The sequence below is a fragment of the Talpa occidentalis genome, unplaced genomic scaffold (genome assembly GCF_014898055.3).
Source record: "Talpa occidentalis isolate TD23 unplaced genomic scaffold, MPIMG_talOcc4v2.1 talOcc4.16, whole genome shotgun sequence".
Classification (NCBI taxonomy): Eukaryota; Metazoa; Chordata; class Mammalia; order Eulipotyphla; family Talpidae; genus Talpa; species Talpa occidentalis.
In genome coordinates, this window is record NW_023601653.1 from 17,285,701 (window position 1) to 17,311,246 (window position 25,546).

General features: G+C 35.7%; 1 protein-coding gene across 2 annotated transcripts in view; it reads right to left on the reverse strand.

The window, feature by feature from the left end:
- The window catches only part of VEZT (vezatin, adherens junctions transmembrane protein), a 68,151-nt gene that overhangs the window by 32,989 nt on the left and 9,616 nt on the right, over positions 1-25,546 (reverse strand). Inside the window, exons 2-8 of one of the 2 annotated variants that reach the window (XM_037513854.2) lie at positions 21,272-21,406; positions 19,234-19,320; positions 14,528-14,703; positions 11,914-12,189; positions 8,237-8,374; positions 5,526-5,673; positions 4,286-4,617 (exon numbers count right to left, since the gene is read on the reverse strand). In XM_037513854.2, the coding sequence (XP_037369751.1) occupies positions 4,286-4,617; positions 5,526-5,673; positions 8,237-8,374; positions 11,914-12,189; positions 14,528-14,703; positions 19,234-19,320; positions 21,272-21,406 (1,292 nt within the window). Of the gene's footprint in view, positions 1-4,285; positions 4,618-5,525; positions 5,674-8,236; positions 8,375-11,913; positions 12,190-14,527; positions 14,704-19,233; positions 19,321-21,271; positions 21,407-25,546 lie in introns of those variants that run through there. The other variant, XM_037513855.2, reaches the window with a different exon arrangement.

Here is a 25,546-nt window from a genome sequence, read left to right on the forward strand (position 1 = left end):
TAATTTCTGTTCTAGGATTTGATAAGTCTCTGATACTAGTTCTTGTGTTTCTTTAGTACAAACAAGCTTTTCAAGTTCATCTTCAAGAATTATTACCCTGAGTAATAAAGAAAACAGAAACAGACTTCTAAAAATGGAAAATTTATCATTTACAAAGCCTACTTAAGAAATAAGTTTGTAAGATGAAAAAAAGTTCTGAGGACTAAAAGTGGTGATGGCTGCATAGCAGTGTTTATGTGATTACTACCATTGAATTACACACTTAAAAATGGTTAAACATTAAATTGTATGTATGTGTATTTTACCATTTTTAAAAAGCTTATAAAGAGTATCATATTTATTCAACAAATATTTCTTGCATACATACTAGGCATTTTATGAATGAAAAGGATACATTCAACCCCTCTTCTATCTAAAAAAAACTTATAGCACATATAATAAAGTACCATAAAGAAACAAACAAGCAAACAAAAAACAAATACAGTATCATAAAGTTACTGTAATTAACATTTCTGTTTCATAGATGAGGAATTAGGTCCATAGAATTGAAGAAACTTGCCCAGAATTATACAGCTGGTAAACTGTAAAGCTGGCCTGAATCCAGGCACAGCAGTATATATCACAGAGAGACACAGATAATGTAATAAGAATTCAGAAGAGAAGTTACTGTCAACTATGGATACACAGAGTAAATAACTAAGAAGAGGTGGTTGAAGTACTATTGATAAATGGATAAAATTTGAAGAAGTATAAAAGTTAAGGTCAATTCCAGATGGAACAGGTGAAAGAGTATATAGTTTGGCATGGTTGAAGGAAAAGTATGAGAAAGATAGAAAAGTAGACTGTAGTTGGGTTACTGAAAACCCTTTCTATACAATATTTTATACAGTCTTTAAGGGGCTATACTCTGAAACCAGTGAAGATTTTCAGGTAAGAGAGAAAGCAAATTTATCAGTGACAGCAAGTGAGAGTGGGAACAGGAAGGAGACTAGCCAAAGGGAGGAATGAAACACAAAATGCTTCTGAAATGTGGGATACAAAACACTTTTTAGGTAACACTTTCGTAAGTTGTGTGTTAGTAATGCTGTAAAGCAATTAAGATATGATAGTTTGCGACTGTATATTCTCTAGAAAGTTGACATGTTACAGCATAGATATACATTTTGTCCCCTCTACATACATATATTTTTTTTAAAGCGGAAATACACTTCCTATGTATAAACCAAGATCTCTACTCAAAGTACAAAGCACCTCTTTTCATTCTCATATCCAAGGAGTGCAGCGCTCTTCCTTCTGAGTCATTTTCCCTTGTTCTAATGCACTCCAATGTGCCCTATTTCTGTTTTTTGTTTTAAGATTTATTTATTTATGCATACAAGAGCTGGGGTACAGGCCAGAGGTGTGGGGGGTGAGAGGATTCACCAGAGACAGAGTTGCGAAAGAGAACAGGCAGATGGACTGAAATACACTGCTGAGGGGCGCAGCGGGTGAGCGAGGAGAGGTCCCTGGCTGGCCGGGGATCGAACTCATGCTTCAGAGGCTGTGGATTGCTTCATAGTGCGGTGCTTAACCCCTTGCGCCACCATGGAGGTCCAATTTCCCTATTTCTGATTCTACTGCTAATCATTAATTCTTTAGAAACTGGCTTTGTCTCCCATAACTTTTCCACTGAAATCTTGTTTTCCTCTGATGATGAACCAACCTTTGCCACCCACTCCAGTGGAGATTGCCTTATCTCCCGATTTCCTGTGGGAGACAGAGTTAAGAGTTGGGTTAGTATTCACCTGCCTTCTTAAACAGCAGTTACAGACCACTGGAACATAGTTTCTTAATTTTTGTCAGCCAAACTCAGAGCTAGATCTGATGGATTAAAAACACCTCAGCTAATTATCACCACCTGCTACTTAGTGCTTGGTTGCTAGGTGTTCCCTTTCCCTGAAGCTTTTCCATTTCACACATGAAGTCCTTCTGAAGAAGGTTGCTTCCGTGTTGTAGAGGAAGGTACTCCCATTAGGACAGGGAGACCTTGGACCTCAGTAGTGAAGAACCCTGTGAAGTACCAAAAGGAGTGGGAAAGGAAGCAAATTGGGCAGAATATGGCTACTTCCATAGGCTTTTTTTTTTTTTTTTTTTAAAGATTTATTTATTTATTTATACAAGCACTGGGTACAGTCAGAAGCACGGGAGGGTGAGAGAATTCACCAGAGCCAGAGTGGGCAGACTGACGAAATACACTGCTGAGGGGAGCAGCGGGCGCGGCAGGAGAGGTCTGTCGCGCCATGTGGGACCCTCACCTGTGGCCAGGGATCAAACCAGTGCTGCAGAGGCTGCGGGCAGCTTCGCAGCCCAGTGCTCAACCAGTGCGCCACCAGGGGAGGCCCTCCATAGGCTTTCTGGTCAGGTTTGATGTAAGCACTGGTTTGCATCTGTCAGGTACACACTTTTACTTATTGTGGGAGAACCTGGTACAAGTAGGCAGGTAAGCTGAGAAATTTGGTGTCTTTTACCTTTTGACTACGACTTAACAGCTTCCCTAGGTTCTTCTTTTCTCTAATAAGGAGCAAGACAGAGGTGGACCCTGACATGAATGAGCTGAGCAATTCTAAGGACACCACTCTGGGGGTTATCTTCCAAATAGGCAAATGGAACTGCCTTTTCCATGACATCCAATTTGTGGTGCAGTTGCTACTGAAGGACACAGCAACAAGGTCCTGCAGTACTCACTGGGTGATGCTACTTCTACATGCATCTCCATGGCACATGATATTTAACAAGAGAAGAGACATGGAGTATAAGATAAGACTTGTGTGTGAGATGGAGGGTCACTGGAGAGCCTTCTGGTTCAGAGGGAAGAGACTGAGTTGGACTGAATCCTTTTCCCTGCACACATTTCTGACATAGCCCTCAGTCAGTCAGAGGGAGCTCCCCCTAAAGCTGGAGAGAGACATGCTCTTTGGACTGAGGTTACAGATTTGTGGTTTCCCCCAACATTTGCCAGTACCCACCCCACCAGGCCAAGTGTTAAGTGATGTGGCTTATTCTCAAGAATGACTCCGGGTATCTTTTCAAAATGTAGAGAAAGTCAAATAAAGTGACAGTTTAGAGTGAAAAATATAGAATATTAGAAAAGCTATTTTAATAATTCTTTTCTATCCATTTTTGTTTTGTTTATACTCAATAATAAAATTTTTAGATTTATTTCTTGAGAGTATAAGGACCAAAAGCACCCAACTCTCAAAAAAGCCAAGATCTAGTCCTCCTGCTATTGATGACTTTGTCTTTCTGATATACTGAAGATTGTGTAATAAAACTAATGACACTGGTAAGAAAATATACTTCTTAAAATGCCTTTCTGACTTTAATTTCCTATTTTTGTACATTATATTCTTCTTCACTCTGGTAAACTAGACTTTTGATTTTCTGAGACACCAAATCCTTATTTTCTTATCTTCAAAATTGATTGCTGCTCTCCCCCTTTCACTTCATGCCTTTTATCTGGGGTCAGATACATCAACTACAATCTTATCAGTGAGTTAAATTCGGATTACTAACAGAACATGAACCAATTATTTATTTGACCTAGTCCTATACTATGAGAATTGTTGGACAAGAATTTCATTAGAAATAAATTAACTCAAATATTATGTCTTGATACAACTTTTAAACTTGGAAATCTTCATATAGAAAACAGTATTTTCAAATGATTAAGGTCCGCCAAAATGGGACATAAAAGATTGGAGGTAAAGGCAGAGAACCAATAACACTAGGAAAAGTAAAAAAGCAATAAATACAAAATATGGATTCTACATTTTAATCTTCAATTGGAGCTAAAAAGCTTGTCCTCTCCTACAGAAAAATGCCCAAATCTGCTGTAATTTATTTAGAAAAAAGGCAATATGTCAATTTTCAAGTACAGTACCTCTTATAACTTCCTATTCTATGCTGACAGATATTTCTTACAGGTTCCAGTTTAAGAGAGTTAAATGAAGCTCATTCTTTATAATTTTCTCCATTTCAGTTCTCCTACACAATGAACATTAGCTTTTTCTCTCTTTCTAGGTTTCCTGTTTTATCAGGAAAAATAAAAATTATAACAACTCCCACAAATTATAGTACTTACATATCGTTATTTCCTGCAGCATTTGTAACTATAAACTATCCTTCATACTGCAGGTCTCAATTTTGCATCTTCTTTCTAGTCTAGGACACAAGCCAATAACCACAATGGGACAAGAGTGAAGTCTGCTACCATGGGGATATTTCCTTATATGGCTTCTAAACTTACTCATTCAGTAGTGCTTTCAGATGAAGCTGCAAGCTGCGTACTGCGGTGTGAACATTATTCAGTTCTCTTGATTTCTGCTGAGTTTTGGATGAACGCTGGGGTACTGATTGGTGCTGAGTTTCAAAGTACCGATAGAACTCATAGCTGCGCTTAAGCTCTTCCAAGCAGGCAGAATGAGCATGAGGTAGACCTTGAGTCACGTCAGATAAAATATGATGAGGCAAAAGTGCTGGAGTAAGTAAGGGCTCAGGAGGTGAATTAGCTGTAGAAAGTAATAGGGCTAATCGTCTGAAGAATTCTGAACTCTGTGCCACCCAGAGTTGGAACAAAACCTAAAAAAAAAAAAAAAAGTACTAAATGAATAAGAAATGGTCAACATTTAAAATAAACTACAAATTTGTTTGGTTTAAATTTTTCATTTTATTCTAGGAAATGAATATAGCTTGCTTTGATTGAATTAGCTCTTAAAATTAAGCCAAGAATGTTAATCAAATTATGTAGTTATGGTACTTGGGAACCTCTGATCCCAAAATAGCAGATTAATACCAGTATGTGATTTAGTGCAGTTCTACCCCAGAAGGGAAGTGTTGATAGAGCGAGACACATTTAATAGAGGAGAATGTTCCTTGATGACTTTTTAAAAATCCTTAAACATAGGAGGAAAGACAGTATGACTGATGTACCTAAGTGAGTCCAAATACATGAGTTATTGATGGAGACAGAATATGGGGTTCAGAATGATTCCATTATTTTGGTTAAGGGAATTAACATAAAAATCAGTCACAGTGTGATCATCCCCAGGAATGTCTGGCATGAGAAACTGCAAAACCTATTACTGAGAGACACACCCTGACTCCAGACAATGAAGGATCTCTCCAGATATAGTCCTGTTCGAGATGAGGAAAATATTCCCCAAACAAACCACCAGGAAACAAACTAGTCTGAACAAGACGTAGCAGACAACAAAAAAGGATAGAACCATTTTGGTGAGTTTAGATACAAATTTTTACAATCATGAAAATGGACATTCTTTAAAGTTTTATTAAAGGAATTATAAAAGAATGCAAAATAATTTAATATGAACCCAGTTTACCACTGACTTATTATTATTTTTTTTCAATGAGCAAGGCCAAAATTCCAAACTGCTGAAGACACAGTATCTAGGAATGTTCAGAAAGCATAGGTACATCCCAAGTGCATCTCTCTTTTTTTCAGCCCTTCCCTTCCACAAATGGATTACCTTCAATGCGGGCAGGCTGAAGCCATCTGTAAGGTTATGTGCCTCTTCCTCAGAAATCTGTTCTTCACTAAGTCCAAGGCCCAGTTCTTTAAAAGGTACCACACAGATGTAGTTGGTTACATTGTCACTCTCAGAGTTCAGGGGGTAAGTTAAATTAGGTTAAGGCAATCAACAATGTCTTTTCATTAAAACATAAATGTACAGTAAAACTGTCCAAAGTCACCTTTACTAATCTTTATTTTGAACTGTGACTGGAGATTTATATAAATTTCTTAAAAAAAAAAAAGCAACTCATCTTAAAACTGAATATTAACGTAACACCTCCCATATCTTACAGGGTATTTATGAAAAAATATTTCTAGCAAAAAGAATTAAAAGATCTATTCTTCACAAGTGCTAACATACAAATGTAGATATTTTTTACATATTCCTTTTGAAACTATATTGTCTACTCATTGTGCTATGGCTCAGGCCCTCACTGTGCTACAGTAAATACTTCTTTTTCCCTCCTTTTGCTGACTACTTACTGAAATACACAGACTAGGTAGCACTAAGCCTGTTCTGTCTAGTTGTTTGACACAGGCTACTGTTCTGCATCTGTATTCCTCTTCCCCATGGGCATCTATCAATTTTAATGCGTTATTTTCCTCCCCATTTAATTGCTTTTGTAAGGAATTATATTCATACACTTCTTTTACTGAACTATTCTCACATTTCAAGCATATTCCTATTTGATCATATTATAATCATCTTTTGATATAGTCCCTTTCTCAATCTGTATTCTAAATATTTTGTATCACCATTTGTGAGATTGATCTATAATTTTAATTCCTTATATCATGTTTTAGTGCTGAGATGATATTATCTTCATAAATAGCATGGTGATATAAAGCTTTCTAACACTTTCTATGGTCTGAAATAAACTTTTTTTTTTAAAAACTATAAACCATCTGGACCTGCTAGTTAAATCTTTAAAAATGTATTACTTCTGTATAGGTAATATAGTCACAGGATTCAAAATTCATAAAATATTAAGAGGACAGTAAAAACTGCTTCCTATTCCTATCTCTTAGCTACCTAGTTCCCCTACCCAAAGGCAGAGGCAATCAGTATACCAGTATTGTGTGTATCATTAAAGACACTATGCATACATACATACAAGCAAATCCAAACAGAAATGTATGTCTGTGGGAATAAGTATATATACATATACATATGCATACACATACACATTTATTCCCTCATATACAAATATAAAAAATTCCTTTTGCACACAAATGAAAGGGTAATATAAATATTGCTCTACGTGCTTTGCCTTTTTTACTTTTCACTTATCAAAGTAACTTGGAAATTATTCCATGGTAGTACATATAATTTGGAGGTCTCTCTATAGCAGTGCATTAATAACTTTATCATGTTATAGATGCATATATTCATTTCTGTTTTACAACCAGGTATTTTTTATAAATGCAATTTTTTTTTATCACATGTGTAATCTCTTCAAGATTTTGAATTCTTCCTAGTCCAGTTTCAGAGGTTTCTATTTTGATCCATTTCCTTCTGCATTTTCAAATAGCTGCCAAGCAAATACTATCCCCCTGTAACTATCTTAATTTACTCTATATCAAAGGTGGCTTGGTTCTTGTTACTAGTCTGCAGTAAAAAAACCACACATAACTTAAGAGTCAGCCCTCTGAATATACTGGTTCCACTTCCTTGAATCCAACCAGCTGCCACCTGCATGTATAAATGGACCTGCACAGTTCAAACCCATGCTGTTCAAGGATCAAGTGTATATATAAAGGTTTTAAGTCATAAGTACTGTAGTCAACACACAACTTCACCTTTTACTAGTTGTGTGACATTAAGGAAATCACACACAAAGTAGAGGTTTTTAATTTAACTGGAAAGATATATGAGCATATAATGACAGAACTTAAAGTATTCTGTAAATTGCAAGCATTACATGTATTAGTGCTGTGGTACCCAGTACACTGAAGGTGCAAAGTAGAACCATTTTACATTCAATTTACTCATAATTTATTTATGAATCTAAGTAAAATAAGGATCTTATACACCTTTATTTCCTGGCCAACATAACTAATTTCCTGATTTAGTAAATTTAAACGACAGACTTTTTGTCATTCTGCCTTTGAGTGCTTACTACACACCAGACATTGTCTAAGCACTTTATATGCACTAAATTATTTGAAAGCAATAGAAACACAGGATTATTTTATTATTGCCATTTTTTAAAATGAAGAAAGCAAGGTACAAAGAGTTAAGAAATTTGCTTAAGGTACAGAGAATTAAGACACTTGCTTAAGTGTCAGGAGCCTCTTTTTTGAAAGGGAGGATTTCTTGCTGCTCATTGCCATGTCATAATGCAAATTTACCATGTTCAGAAATTTAAAAAAGTGTTAACATAGCAAAGCCAGGTTCTCTGGATTTTATATTTAGACCAGTAAAGAAAGGGGCTTCAGGAATTTTCCTTCTTAAAAGTGAGCCACATAAAAGCAGAACTTTCTTCCTGTTTCTTATTGTCAATCCCTATGGAATGCATTTCCAGTTTTAAAATAGAAGTGATGATGGAAATTAGCTTCAAACAAGCAATCTGAGTTTACAATTAATTTCTACAAGGTGCTACAATACTATCTATATCCAGAACTCTGGAATATTGCTTATTCTCACAGATAGACAGAAAAGGATATTTTTTCAACATATATAGGGTAGCTAGCCTTGCTGCTTGAAAGTTGGCTCTTACAGTTCTGTAGACAGCTTTCCGAAGACCGATGAGATGCTGACTGGGATGCTGTCCAGCTTTATTAAATGGGCAAGCGGCACTGACCCTGTCAAGCAAACTTGAAAAGTAAAGTGTGATACAACTGTACAGGTGTCCTAAAGTTTTTGTTTCCTAAATCCACAATTATATTTAACTTAGAAAAAAAGGTTCTTTCTCATGATTTTCTTTTTAAAATGATTATAAAGATCCCAACTAAGGTCTCATAAACAGCTACTTCTCTGATACATATATTGGCACCCAGAAAAAAGACAAATGAAAAATTTAAATCTCAAAGAGCAAAGACTTTTTTTGATATGGGAAAATAATAAATCTGAGTTGAAATACAGCAGAAATGCAGGAATACTTACAGAAGAAATTACATCACTTTTATGAAGACCTGTTAAATGTACTAAATATACTATGAAAATATACTAAAGTGTTATTACTTTATTATTCAGGTATCAAATCTGTTTCTACAATAAGCATGAAAGTCTTAATCAAAAACACTTTCACATTCTTAATATGCATTTTATATATGTTTATCAACTATATTTTTTGTCACGTGTACAGAACAAATATTGTATAGAAATACATTCTGTACATTTACAAAAGTAGGGTAGAATGACTTACCCACCTGCTGCCACTGGCACTTACCTACTCAAAATGAAGTAGGGGACGCAGAAAGATAACAGGACCAGTGGCCAACAGGGGAATGCAAGTAGAAAGGCAAAGTAAGGGTTACTATGTAATAGCATGGCTACTCTCAAGTGGAAGCACATTTCACAGCTAAGTGGGAGTGCCTACTCTGAACAGTGATAGGTAATGTATTATGTTTTTATAAATGAAACCATGAATGATTACATATTACATAGTTATGGGATAATAGGATATTTTTTAACCTAACCTCTCCCAATGATGTAATTTATAAATTTCTTACTGGGCCTCCCTGGTGGCGCAAGGGGTTAAACACCGCACTATGAAGCAATCCACAGCCTCTGCAACATGAGTTCAATCCCCGGCCGCCAGGGAGAAACCCACATGGCGAGGCAGACCTCTTCTGTCTCGCCCGCTGCTCCCCGCAGCGGTGTATTTCAGTCAGTCTGCCTCTTCTGTTCCCCACTCTGTCTCTGTGAATCCTCTCACCCCCCACATCTCTGGCATGTACCCCAGCTCTTGTATGCATAAATAAACAAATATTAAAAAATATATACAGGCATTAAAATCTAAAAAAACAGAAGACAATGACTGATAGGTTTATTTTAAAATAAGGAAATAAGGCAAAGGAGGGTTATTTTGCTAAATAGGAGAAACGGAGTCAGAACAAAATAACACTCATGTTTTCAATATGTGCTACTATTGTTTGTGCTCTATTTTTCTAGATCTGTTTTTTTTTTTAAATAAACATTTGTGCTTTATTTATTTATTTATTTTAATTTATACAAGCACTGGGTAGAGTCAGAAGTACGGGAGAGTGAGAGAATTCACCAGAGCCAGAGCGGGGAGCAGAGCAGGCAGAAAGACCGAAGCACACTGCAGAGGGCACGGCAGGAGAGGTCTGCGCGCCATGCGGGACTGTCCTCTGGTGGCCGGGGAGCAGCCGGGGATCGAACTGGTGCTGCAGAGGCTGCGGGCAGCCTTACAACCCAGTGCTCAACCGCTGCGCCACTGGGGAGGCCCTTTCTAGATCTGTTTTAAAAACTAAAAATATTTCTAAAAAACTAAAATATTTCTAAAAGTATATTCTGAAAATTTTCAAAAAATTAAAAATATTTTAAACTAAAATATTTCAGTTTAAAACTATTTTTTTAATTTAATATTCCTCATAATTTAAAGAGTCCATTATTATTTGATGAAGACAAGAGAAACAAATTTTTTCCTAACATTTCTTCTGCTTGTTTGCATTTGAACAAATAGAAGTCATAATCCAAAGTTAAGTCATGTCTGACAGGCCTGTTTTAGCTCTTCATGACAATCTTATAAATTTGAGTAAAAGCTGGGCAATGACAGACACATAATTCTCTCCACATGCCTAAGCACTGATTGGACAAACAGCCACTTCACTTAAACAGTTCTCTCAATAACATGCTGTGCAAATGAAGAAGGAAAAGGAGTTCTTGTTCTTACATGCTCTGTAACTTTTAAAATCTGACACTTAAACAACTTAATATCTATTAGGTCTCTCAAAAAGAAATGGACTTCAACGACAATGGAAGAGCAAAAAAATTTTTTTAAAAATAGATTTATTTATTTATTTATACAATCAATGGGTAGTCAGAAGCGCGGGAGGGTGAGAGAATTCACCAGAGGCAGAGCAGGGAGCAGAGCAGGCAGAAGGACCGAAGTACACTGCTGAGGGGAGCAGCGGGCGGCAGGAGAAGTCTGCGCGCCATGTGGGACCCTCCTCCGGTGGCCAGTTTGCAGCCGGGGATTGAACCGGAGCTGCAGAGGCTGTGGGCAGCCCTGCAACCCAGCGCTCAACCACTGCGCCACCGGAGAGGCCCTGAGGTGCAAAAATTAATAGACACTGAAAACATTTTGAATTGAACAGAAAAAGTAGTCATAAAATCACTGTTATGTCTTGGGTTATTTAAACAATGTTCTAGAACACAACAGAGTAACGAATGAAATGACAACTAAAGATTTTCTACTTTCCTGTTTCATGATTTTCCTGATACAGGTTTCATGCCAAAAATATTTAAGTATTATTCTAGGGCAGAACAGAATAAAGGATGCAATGACTACAGAAGGTTCTTTTACCCTTCCTTTAATGATTTTCCACATACTACTCATTAAAAGCAACATTTTTTCTTCTCTATGTACTTACTTTCTTCCAGCTAGAGATTGCAAAGGTTATATAAGATATATAAATTATTAAATATTCCATAGTATAGCTGTCATCTACTAATGTTTAGCAAGCAGCCTAGTATACTGGAAATAAACTTTAGAGTCAGAGGGAATGGACTTGAACCTTTGCTCTACTACATTAGTTGTATGCACAAAATTGCCTATCATAAAATATGGAACATAGCTGGTGTTCAACAAATGTGATTTTCCCTTTAATAATAAAACAAATTGCCTGTATATGACATAGTTCAATGCATTTATAGCTTGACTGATGATTATTTAATTCTCATGGTGATGTGATGCCATTCTGAAAGTATCAGTGCCATATATTCTGCTTATGTTTACCTAAAAAATATTAATACATGGCAAGATTTTTCAGAATGAATTCATGTTGGATTCACCAGTGATTTAAACTGAGGAAAGAGAGCATCTGACAGGAAATAAAAGGAACAAACATTTATTAGGTAACCGTTGCAAACCATTTCAGTGTTAGGCACTCTCTATTATCTTATAATCACGTTGTAAACACAGAAATAATCAAGATTCTCAAAGTACTTTGGTTTCTCAAAATAGGCAGAAACAGCACATATCAAATCTACCATGTAATGTATTTATACCTTCATCTAGCAGTTAATAAAATTCACTAAGTGCTAAAGAGAAACTGTTTTCTTTAAATGCAATGTAGGGGTAGGTAATAAATAGTCTAATTTAACTATGCAGTAGAACAGAATTATTGAAAAATAAAATGAAAAATGAACTCACAGTGTAAATCCTCTGGAAATCACTTCAGTTTCTTGAATGAGACGTAAAGCTTTTCTCACCAGGTTAGTAAAAGCTCGGCTATTTGCTGCTGTATCTTCTAGCTGAGCATTGTATTTTTTTAGGGTTACTTGTAGTTTGGCAGTCCTCCATAATCTCAAAGCTTTTATGATCAGATAAACTAAGAGAATCGTTCCCCATACCAGCCAGGAAGATAAAATCCACCAAGTAGGAAGCATAATGAACAAACTGATGAAGGCAAATAGTATTGAGACATCCCTAAAACAGAGAAACCAAGAAAATAATATCCATCAGACCTGATAAAGTTACCTTATTCAGTAAAAACAATTGTATACTTAGGTTTACTAATATAAATAAAATGCTAGCTTCTTTATAAAGTATGATTTAAAGCTACGTTACTTAAATGGGTAATGTAAAATAATTTTAAAGATCTGGCAACTAAACAATGGTGCTTAGGTATTAAAACTTTGAGCTGCTATGCTTAGGGAATGGACATAATATGATGACTTTTTTTGGATAAAATATGGACTCTTTAACCTAACTAATCTTTTAAATATTAAAAAGTATTTTTAAATATTAATTTTTAACATTTGAAGATAATATAAACATTTTTCCAATTGAAGATAAATATTTACTTGATGAGTAGTTATTTTAAATAAAGTCATCTAATTAAATAATCATCACTAATCTGTAATATACATACATATCACAGACCATTGTTTGGATAAAATTTATACTTTTATAGTGCTGTAATTAAGCTAAAAATATGCACTAAAGTTTTTACTTTAGGCCAATTACAAATGCAAGAGATGGAAAGACACTTCTCTTTTCTTTTAAAAGATTTATTTATTTATGCATACAAGAGCCGGGGCACAGGCCAGAGATGCGTGTGTGTGTGTGTGTGTGGTGTGTGTGTGTGTGTGTGTGTATTCACCAGAGAGAGTGGGGAACAGAACAGGCAGACTAATTGAAATACACTGCTGAGGGGAGCATTGGGCAACACAGGTGAGATCTGCTTCGCCGTGTGGGTTTCTCCCTGGCGGGCCGGGGATCGAACTCATGCTGCAGAGTCTTCGTATTGCTTCATAATGCAGTGCTTAACCCCTTGCGCCACCAGGGAGGCCAGGAAAGACATTTTTCAAGCTTAAAAGTTTTGATGAAAATGTGTATATAAGAAAGAGATGAATGTAGCAGAGAATGTTATATCTGAAATATAACATCAACAATACTTTAAGATAGTTATAGTCAAACTATAAAAGAAATCACATGCTATAATACTTTCTCATAAATATTGCCTACCCTAATTTCCTTGGGGGGGAGTCTTTTACTTTTAGATAATACTGATAATAAAAAGCAAAATCTCATCATTTAGTTTCATGTATTAACAGCAAAAGTATTTACAGGGCTCATGGTTGCGTTATGAGATTTCTGTCTAAAAGAAACATGCAAGTAAAGTTGTAGTTTTTAGAACCTATGGTTCCTTCTAGCAGCTTATGAGAAAAATATTCTTATGTTTTTAAAGATGCTTTACTTCATCATAATGGTATCGAATGACTACAGATTTGGAAAACATCATACTTTGCTATCTGTTATATGAAGCATTTGTTGGTGTGACAGGTAAGACATAAAATCAGAACATTTAAGCTAATGAATGCAATCACCTATAAACTTGAAAAATTCAAGCAATGATTCAGTTCATAGGAAAAGTTCTGTATATGTAACAGTTTTGTACATACATCTCTAATACCTTCCTACTTAAAAAGCAAAACAAAACAACAGATTAAGAACGTGGGATTTCTACATAAGACCCAAAAACTTCAAGTGGTCAAGAATTTTCAGGATAATTTGAATCATCAGACTAGGTTCCATAATGATCTCTTCTCAGCCAATAGAGAAGAGATGAGTTTACCACCATGTCCCAATCTATCCATGGTGTCTTTACAATGTGATTATGATAAATCTATTAATTGGAAAGAAACATAAAGAACTGGCTAGGACTGTATGCACACATATATGCGAGTATAAGGGTAAGAAAGACTCTGGGGTGGGGGGGCCAAGTTATTTGTTTATTGACTTGTTAAAAACAGAACTAATTATACTGAGTTTAGAGTATAGAAAAGTCAAATTAGATTTTTACCTCCAACTTCAATTTATATAGTATTTACTTTAGAAGGCACTTAAAACAAAACAAAAAGGGCCTTCCTGGTGGCGCAAGGGGTTAAGACGCAACCTATGAAGGTATCCACAGCCACTGCAGTACGAGTCAATCCCCGGCCAGGGAGCTACCCACATGGCGCAGCAGACTTCTCCTGACTCACCCGCTGCTCCCCTCAGCAGTTTATTTCAGTCAGTCTGCCTGTTCTGTTCCCCACTCTGTCTCTGGTGAATCCTCTCAACCCCCACACCTCTGGCCTGTACCCCAGTTCTTGTGTGCATTAAAAAAAACATATCTTTAAAAATAAAGTGGATAAGAATTACAATGTAATTACAGTGTATATGGAATGTTTATAATGCCTTTACAATGGAGAGCATGACAACAGATTTCCTCTGCTAATACAAAATATATAAGCAAAGGACAGAAATTTTCTGACCATACCAAACATTAGGGGTTGCCAGGGAGCGAAGTGTTGGAAGATGTCCATTTTCCTGTTGTTGAGGTTGCCCTGAAGACAGGATACTAGGGTCAAGTAACTCAACCAGCTCCACATCCTCCTGTAACAGGACTTCCTGTTGTAGGATGGTATTTAGTGTCTCGAGTCGGAATCCAAGATCCTTGCCATAAAGAGCGGAAGATAGGTATTAACACACACACAATTTTGTATTACATGCTAAGCTCCTAATATGCTAATAAAATTTAGACAAGTTTTCTTTCAGTACAGACTCCAAGAAGGGAAAACAATCCAATCTATCTTAAGTATAATGTGTGGGATTTTATTTTCACTATAAAATGTGAAACATTTAAGATTGAGGTAGATATTATTGAGTCATCAAATATGAAATACACATTTTTAGGAGCTATATTTAGTATAGATTAATAAACCTGCCTAATTAAGCCTAATTAATTTACTGAAATACAATATGGAAACTATAATTCTGTAACATAAGATGTTTTCCCTTAAGTTCTGTAACAATATAGCAAATATCTAAGAATTAAATCAGCAGAATTAATCTTCTAAAAATGGACATTCAGATTAAAAATGCATCATTAAGGAATGCACTGAAAAACCACAGATATGTACACTTCACTTTAGAGTTTACAAAATGCTTTCATTTATACCAGTACATTTATTCCTCCTTCTTCTCCTTTTATCCATCTATCAAGGGTATATCTTCTACATATTAGGTACCATGTTTGACAGAAAGAACACACAAAAATAAACAACACAAACAACTGTCTATTCTTAAAGAGCTCATAGTTTAATGGAAAGGATTGAAACTACAGTTACAATATAATGTATAAAGAAATAATAAGAAATATACACACAGTATTATGCATATGGCACAGAGGGACCAAAACTTACAAATAAATCAGAGAAAGTAAAAAAGGTGATGCTTGAGCTGAGTCTTAATGGCATGAACAAGAATTGACTACATGGAAGAGTTGGAAGGGAAAGAATAAAAGCCCCTCTAGTTTGGGGAATTTCAAGTCATCAATATTAGTTTTGTGCAGAGTGCACATTGTAGAGAGGTGAAAGATGAGGTAATAATGTTAAAGCAAATAGGTTAATTCTTAGTTAACATAGTGATGAATGTTATCATCTTCATGCCATAGAAGAGAAAACTGAAGCCCAAAGAGATTAAGCAACTTTTCAGAATTCTGATTTCAAATCCTAAAGTAGATAATTCTGCACACATACATAATATAAAAACTTATAGAACATAGCAAATATGGTTATTACTAGGTTGTTGTAGGAAAAAAAAGAGATCCAATAACCAGGAAAGCCTCAAGGAAGAACTAGGACTGCTTATTGAAAAGATTCTAATGATAGTGAGAAAATGGTAAAGAATAGGAAGAACCTAAACTCAGTTCCGCCTGAGAACACACACACACACACACACACACAGACACACACAACTTTACAGGGGCTCCCTGATGGCCTAGGGGTTACATCTTAGTGTATACCTGAGTTCGATCCCCAGCCAGGGAGCTAATCCAGATAAGGCGCAGCAAACCTTTCCTGTCTCGCCTGCTGTTCCCCTTAGCAGTGTATTTCAGTCAAGCTACCTATTCTGCTCCTACTGTCTCTGGTGAATCCTCTCATTCCGCATCTCTGGCTTATACCCCAGTTCTTCTACTCATAAGTAAATAAATAAATCTTTAAAAAAAATTTTACAGGGCCTCCCTGGTGGCACAGGGGTTACAGTCTCAGCACTATCAAGCTATCACCAGCCACTGCATATGAGTTCGATCCATGGCCAGACAGCTATCCCATATGGTGCGGCAGACCTCTCCTGTCTCGCCTGCTGCTCTCCTCGAAGGAGAGTATTTCAGTAGATCCTCCTGTTCTGCTCCCCACTCTGTCTCTGGTGAATCTTCTCACCCCCTGCACCTCTGGCCTATACTCCAGTTCTTGTATGCATGAATAAATAAAATTAACCTTAAACAACAACAACAAACAAACTGGCCTCCCTGGTGGCGCAAGGGGTTAAGCTGCAACCTACAAAGCTATCTGCAGCCACTGCAGCATGAGTTCAGTCCCCAGCCAGGGAGCAACCCACATGGTGCAGCAGACCTCTCCTGGCTTACCGGCTGCTCCTCTCAGCATGTGTTTCAGCCAATGTGCCTGTTCTGTTCCCCACTCTATATCTGGTGAATCCTCTCACCCCCCACACCTCTGGCCTGTACCCCAGGTTCTTGTATGCATAAATAAATAAATCTTTTTTTTTTTTTTTTTTTTTTTTTATAGAGGCATGCTTTATTTATTTGTTTGCTGGTTTGTTTGTTTTGTTTATACATGCACTGGGTACAGTCAGAAGCGCGGGAGGGTGAGAGAATTCACCAGAGCCAGAGCAGGGAGCAGAGCAGGCAGAAGGACCGAAGTACACTGCTGAGGGGAGCAGCGGGCGGCAGGAGAAGTCTGCACGCCATGTGGGACCCTCCTCCGGTGGCCGGGGAGCAGCCGGGGATCGAACCGGCGCCACAGAGGCCGCGGGCAGCTTCGCAACCCAGCGCTCAACCGCTGCGCCACCGGGGAGGCCCATAAATAAATAAATCTTTAAAAAACTACCACTTCATATGAAATAACTGACATGGAAGAAGACTTGAAAGCCAAATACAACATTCACAACCAAGGATAAAGAGCAGTGCAACACCAGTAGGAGAGGGATAACCCCAAACACAGAAGTCAAATTTTAATGCTGAATATGCCACAGTGATGAACTGGACTTTATTCAATAGATAACAGAAATCTTTTTAGGGCCTAAATAGATAAACTGTGTCTTGGGAAGATTTCTGCCTAGATATAATAAAAAGGCTATGAGAAACACAGGTAAAGAATAAAAATATTTCTGTTTTTCTCCCCAGGGAGAAAGGAGAACATTTTCATGTGTCAATATACTTCAATAAAATCATATATTTTTCAATATACAGAGCTATTTCATAAAACTGATGAAGATCAAATGAGGTATATGTGAGAAAGCACTTAAGCTAAAAAGTGCTAATAGCATTACCATAATAGTTACTATAAGAAATTTTTCAAAATCATTAAGAAAAAGTACTACCTTAATAAAAACAGACATGGTAAAATGATTAGTTATCATGACCAATTGTCAGTATTTTTAAAAAAGCAAAAAGGAACAGATTCTAAATTTGTACAGCTAACCAAAAATTTAAGTATGTCACAATCAAGGGAAAGAAGTCAAGCAATCTCATTCCAGAAGCCAAAGAGCAATTCCTTGTTTCTTCATGAGTACTATTTCTTCCTACAAACAAGCACAAATGGGATGTACATATAAGCTGCCACGTATATAATGAAACATAATGTGAAACATGGCCAGTGACAGATAATCAAGAATGAAAAGATCAGGATTATGCAGACTATGATTAAACCATATAATAATATATATGGGCCATACACCTTACTACAGTTCTAGTATCATTGAGAATGAAGATGGCGCCACCTGGTTAGAGATTTTATTCTATGAAGATGACAAGATACTTCATTGACCTTCTTCAATATACCTACAAAGATGAAACCCTAAACAGAGAACTTGACCATTTGGATTACTAAAAAGTGTTATTTCAGTCAGTCAAAGCATAATACACAAGCTAGGAGAAGATGAGCTATAACAGAAAGAACCTGGGCTTTGAACTGCAGGCTTTGAACCTGCATCCAAATTCTGGTTCTATCATTTTCTAACTAAACATTTTTGAACAATTCACTTAATAGGTATTCTTAAACTAAACTGAACTGTCTGAACTTTAAGCTTACCAATTTGTAAAATGTGGTAAGCCTTATGGTGTTTGGATTACCACGCCAAATTTGAAAGCACTTTGTAAACGATCTTTTTATAAATGATAACTTACAAGAAAGATACTTATCATCTTAAAGTCATAGGCCAGCAGAGGATCCTGACAGCTACTTACTTATAACTTGACTATTCCTTCTGAGAATCAAGAGTACCTCATAATTTCAATTTTTTAAACTCTACTACCTGGATTTTCCTATTATTTACCTGGATGTAAAAAGCTGAAGTACTTCCTTTTGGGAGTTAGAGGTTAAGCAACAGATAAATTACAGCAGGGAGTAGGAAAGAAAAAGGAAGCATCACAGGAATTTCTTAATGCCTACTTTTATACAACGATTTTCAATGTGGACTATTTCAAGTTTCTAGATAATTCTGTGATCTATCAGTCCCAGAAAACTAAATTTTACATTTGAAGTTATTAGAAAAAGGCAGATTAATAAATTAGAGAGAAATTACATTTGATTTTGCCCAAACTTAGTAATCATACACTGTAGGCCAAGGCCTACTGATAGTCAAATTCCTAACAAAAAGAAGATTCCACCAATAAATGTATTTCCTTCCCTACTGCGAGCTATGGAGGAAAATAGCAACAGAAAATTAGTAATTAACAAATCAGGTTCCACTAACTACCAGATATTCTAGTTTATGTAGCAAAAATCCTCTTAGAAGAGCTATGAATAATATTAATGAGTCTAAATTCAAAGGCCCACAGTTATTATAGAATTTCTAGTCAAAATCAACCTCTGCCCAAATCAGTAGCAAACAAATTCTGATTCTTTGGTTCTCTCACTAATAAACTAGAGCCTGAATTCACAAAAAGAAATGAATACTTACCAACTTGTGAAGTAAGTCATCCTTCTTATTGCATCGAGAAAAAATCCAACTTTTGATGGTTTCAGCCACTTTTAACAGGATACCTTGCTGAAGATGAATGACATTATATAGGATTAATAAACCATACCACATAGCAAAAAAACTACAAATAAGAATTTTTATCAGAAAAGGGAAGGGAAAAAAAAATCATTCAGATTAATTTGTTTTGTCCTGTCACAACCTCCTTATTAGTTCCCAAATTAACCTGCATATCACAACCACCTGGAGATTTCAGTTTGAAACATGTTCTTTCCCCCAAACTAAAGGCTCTAATTCATTTAGTTTGGAATAAGACCTGACTTTTAAAGAGCAGTCAGATAGATATTACCCAAATGTAGTCCACTGATCTTTGATACACTATTTATTATCTAAGTCAACCTGATAGTTACTTCAAAATGAATACTACAGGGTACTCCAAATTTTTTTTAAATTTTTTTAAATTTTTATCTTTTATATCACTGTGTATTCCCTGTAAAATTCCCACCACAATTTCACCTGTGAACCGCCACCATCATCCCTTGTGCTTTTCTCGCCCCTGTTTTGATCCTTTTTCCTCCCCCTCCCTAGTAGAATGTCTCTTATTTATGGTTGCCTTCTACCTTTGTTGTTTTATTATTTTTTTTCCAGATTCCTTATTTGGTGCCTCATATTATTTTTTTTTCCAGATTCCTTATTTGGTGCCTCTATATTTCTCCCATATGTGAAACCATGTGATATTTTTCTTTTTCCTTCTGGCTTATTTCACTGAGCATGAACCTTTCAAGTTCTGTCCATGTTGCGAATTGCATGAGTTTATCTTTTTTGATTGCTGAATAGTAAATTTTCAAACATAAAGAACAAATCATTTCACAATACTAAGGTAAAAATGTATTTTAATCCATTTTTAGAAAAATTGTCTCACACTGAAATAAAACTCCTATTATTGAATCAACCAAAAATTCAAATTACCTTAACAATTCATTCTGAACATGCCAATAAGTAGGGTTTACATTCACTAAGTATTATATCCTGGGGACTGAAAAAGTATCATGGAAAACAAGACAAATAACTACTGTTTTCTAGTTAAAATGTGTAATATGAAGACTAAACAAACTTCCTAAATTTATGACAATTTTTAAAAGTAGCCTCTGGTTGTTGCCAAATAATCTCAAATCCAAGTTTTAATGTATAATTAGCCTATAAGATTTACCTTTAGACTCTCCTTTAAAAACTCTTCCCGAGAACATTCATGGTTGAAAGGTGCAAGAAGAAGAAAGGATTTAAGTACAGAGAACTAGTAAAAGTTGTTCTGATATATGAGTGTAAACTTTCCTAATTCTACATTTTAGGTGCATTTTAAATTGGCTCTTCTTAGTCACCTAACATTTTAGGGGTTTTTCTAAAAAGAAGAAAATAAAAGAACCTTCTCTTTCTGTCATCATGGCGTAAATGACCAATTGAATATTTAAATACTTCTTCCCAATAGTAATTGAGTTTTGTAATAAACTAGATTTGATTAAACTAGAATGCTCAAGGAATAGGTAATTTGGTTATTTTTTTCCTATTAAAATTCCTTTTATTAAAACTAAAATGTACTGGAATATTTTCTTACTTTAGTGAGTATGGCTAATAGAATACATATGAATCTAGTAAATGCATTTGAAAGTACATAATGGAGAGTTTCTACTATTTCAGCCTCACAAGGCTGTGCATCAACTATGAGATATTAACTATATGAAAGTATATAAAATTGCTGCAATAAGGGCACCAGAAATTGAGACAGAAATATCCACACATCATATATCCCTAAAACCATTTATAAAATATCAATTTGCTATAATATAACTTGTGCTCTCTTTTTAAAAAATATTAAATGCATACATTGTGCAAAGATGAAAAATGATGTAAGAATTATATAAAATAAAATATTTTAAAAAAAAAGCTATTTAAAATGCAAAATAAATAAATAATCAGTAAAGAATGAAAGAATAAATTATAAAGAATGGGCATGCTCTCTTACTTTGGGCAGGGCACTTGTAGGAAGCTTTTGTTCTCCATCTGTTGCTGTGCTGTTTTCTTGTTTTTGTGACAGAGAAGAACATATTTCAAAATCTGTGTGTCCAAGATCCTGTAAGTACTGGTAAAGTGGAGAATTCTGAAAGTGACATATAAAATAAAGCAAACTTCAAGATCATTACTATTTTAAAAGTTTTAGAGACCAAATTCAATACAACTTCACTAGCATGGCCAGTATAGCCCAAGTTTTTAAGGCCTTTTCTATAAAGAACTGAATTCTCTGTCACAATTTTTTTAACATTAAAAAAAAATTTAGGACCTCTCTGGTGGCGCAAGGGGTTCAAGTCTCAGCACTATCAAGGTATCCACAGCTAACCCACATGGCTCAGCAGACCTCTCCTGCATCACCCGCTCCTTCCCATAGCAGTGTATTTCAGTCAATCTGCCTGTTCTACTCCCCACTCCATGTCTGGTGAATCCTCTCACCGATCCCCCCAACCTCTGATCTACATCCCAGCTCTTTTATACATAACTAAACCTTTTTTAAAAAAAATTAACAGAAGGATCCAAAAAAGGACAAAACTCTAAATAAAACACAAAGACTTTTTTGAGCAGTAAAGAGATTTTTTACCAGCAAGTAAAAATGAATTTAGGAATATAAATAGACTTGTTAAATAATTTCTTTGCTCAAATTTTTGTAGTTTTATAATAGGTTGCTTAAGAATAGCCAATCCTGGCTCTAGACAGCAGCTAGACTTCCATAGAAAAGTTATTACTTGAAGTCAAGAATTATTACACAATGAGTGTACAACAGTAATTATAATGTTATACCATTATATTAATTCATTAATTCAAACACAAATATTTATTTTCTACCACATGTCTGGCAATGTCAACAAACTTAAAACTTCGAGAAAGTTACTCAAGATAAGCCACATCTCATATATAAGCATATGGCAAATGAGAGATATTGTGGCTAGCAAAAGCATTACAAGTGGTAAAGAACACAAACTCTGGGCTTTGCTGGTGGCGCAGGGGTTAAAGACAAGCCATTAAGCTTCTGCCAGCCACTACAGCACTAGTTGGATCCCACCAGCCAGGGAGCAACCCACATGGCGCAGCAGACCTCTCCTGCCTAGCCCACTGCTCCCCTCAGCAGTGTATTTCAGTCAGTCTGCCTGTGAATCCTCTCACCTCACTCTCTCTGGTGAATCCTCTAACCTCCAGCACCTCTGGCTTATACCCCAGTTCTTGTATAAATAAATAAATAAATAAATAAATAAATCTTTTTTAAAAATAATAAAATAACACACAAACTCTGGAGCCAGACTTTTGGTCAAATCCCAACTCTGCCTCTTACTAGCTGAGTAACCTATGAACATTTCTAATGTGTCTGTACTTCGTTGTTTCATCTGAAAATAGAAACAGTAGTAACTCTTAGTGCAAAGGGTTATCATGAGAACTAAATAAATATAAAGCACTTACAATAGTCCCTGGCACATAGAAACACTTGATTTATAATTCAACTTTATATAAGCTATGTAGAAAGAATATGGATTTTAAAATAGATCAAAAAAACTAAACAAAGAAAAAAATCACCCTAACCCCATCAAACAGAAACATCATCATCACCTTTGGATAGAAATCTATGGGACAAGTCTTTCTGGATAGAGAGAAGCTTTAATTTTAGCTTCTTCTCTGAAGCACAAAGTTGGTGATAAAAATAAACCTTGATTCGATTCAACAAAATATTTATTAAAAAGGGTCCTTACCTTATAATACACATTGACAAAAAAATATAGCAACAAAGTGAGCACAGTAGTGTACGTCTAAAACTTAACTAAGATTTTATTTGTATTCCCTCACTTAAGTGATCACAACAAACTCTAAAAGGTATTATAATTGTTGCTATTATAATTATCATCATCACCTTGTTATCCCCATTTCATAGATGAGAAACCAGATTTGGTTAGAGAAATCAGGGTAAGTCCGACTTCAAAGCCAATTATCTGAAATAAAACATACTACCTACAACAAACAGTCCCTCCAGTAGCTATAGAGGGAGCTATTATAGAAGCTTACTTATAGTTCAGTACAGAGACACTAAGCAATTAATAATTACAGGATTCAGTATATGCTACAAAAACACAGGAGAAACAGTTAAATCAGAACAACATATTTTGGAAAGAGAACCTTGAGTTTGGAAAAATGAGGAAGAGTGGAATTTGCTGGACTGATAGCAATTTGCTGGGTATCAATTTGAAAGAACAGGAAGATGAGTCAAATGCCTCCATTTTAAACTATGTGTAATCTATCTTTTAAGAAAAAATTATACTATGAAGAAGAAAATGCTTCACATCCCTTTACCAGATTTAAACTCTCTGGTGGCATAAATAGGTTAATCTTTGTATCACCTATAAAGTACTATTTTAAAAGACATACTCCTTCCACTGTCTTGAATTACTTAAATCTGAATTTTCAAACTAAACTGTGAACCCCACCCTGCTCTTCCCAGAGAGTGGCAAAAGAACAAAAATGCTAGTTCACTCAGCTGACCTTTTGAAAAGTTTACATACTTAAAAAAATTTTTTTGTTTTCAAGGCAGTTAAGATCCTTTCTTCAAATGAACTCCCATGGGGAAAAACAATAAATAAGATGGATCAAAGTAAGTTATTACAATTCAAGGGTCATCAAACTTTTTCTGTAAAAGCCAGATAGTAAGTATTTTAGACTTTGCAGGCCCTACCATTGTGGTCCCAATTGATCAACTGTGTGAAGGCAGCAGTGTATATATAATTACATAAACCTGAGTGTGGCTATGTTATAACAAAACTTTATGGACCCTGAAATTTGAACTTCATATGATTTTCATGTGTCACTAAGTAGCATTTATTCCCAACCATTAAAAAATGCAAAAACCGGGACCTCCCTGTTGGTACAAGAGGTTAAGTCTCAGCACTATGAAACTATCAGCAGCAGTTCGATCCCTGGCCAGGGAGCTAACCCACATGGTGCAGCAGACCTCTCCTGTCTTGCCCACTGCTCCCCTTAGCAGTGTATTTCAGTCAAACCGCCTGTTCTGCTCCCCAGTCTGTCTCCAGTCAACCCTCTCACATACACCCCACCCCGCACCTCTGGCCTACACTCCAGCTTGTGTATACATAAACAAATAAAATAAATCTTAAAAAATGCAAATCATTCTTTGCCATATAAATATAGGCGGAGGAAGAAGGGACAAGTCTAGCCCAACCACCTTAGTTTGCTAACTTTAGTTTTAACTAATCAGTCATTCAAGATCATAGGCACATTCTTGATTGCTGTTTTCTGGAAAGAGGCTTGGGATGTGGGAAAATTTTTTGAATTATTTTATTAAGGTAACATTGGCTTACAAAACTGCATGGGATGAAAACTTCATTTTATTCAAAACTTCATTCAATTGTAATGTGTGCACACTTGGCAATATCTTAGCACTAACCCAAGGTCCTCTCATTTACCGGTTTATGTCACAGCTCACAAAGTAACAAAATGGATTATCTGCAAGCACAGACTTTCTTAAACAGCAGAGAAACAATACTTTTTTCCCCATATATATTCTATAGATAAACTAAGAGTTTCCATAAACAGTTTGCATCATCATAATCTGGAATACTTGTTATTTCATATTTCAAAAATTGCAGCATTAATCATTTACCTTGTTTACTAGTGATAATGCCAACAGTGTCATTTGATAAAGTAGCTTATTTAGCTTTTTCTCCAAAAATAAAACATCTCAGGAACTTTTTGGCTAATTCCACAAAGCTCCTTGTCAAAGGTGTGACATATCCACTTACGCTGTGCAGTTATGAACGATGCCTTGGAAGTTCTAGTTTCTCCTTCATGTTTAGTGACAGAATTCATCATTGTCATCCCAGACACACTGTTTTACAGTTCTGGAAAATTATGGCTTGTGCTTTGTTTCAATGGCTTTTTGTCCCAGTATTTGACAAAATTTCAGAGTAGACAAGCTTTGGAGAGTAGTTAAAAAGATACTGCTGGTCCGATAAAACATAATCCCAGTCATTATCATATGTCATATCTGCACCTTTCTATTTTAACTGTTAGTGCAAATCATATCACTTTCTAATATATAAACTTAGATTGTAAGAACACTAAAGCTCTATTCATTTGTGTTTATGATAGTATATTTGTATTACTTCTACTTCTATGCGTTGATCTCTAGAGCCAAGATAAAGCTTAATATGGAACCAATGAAAACATACAAATGAAAACAAGCATCCCT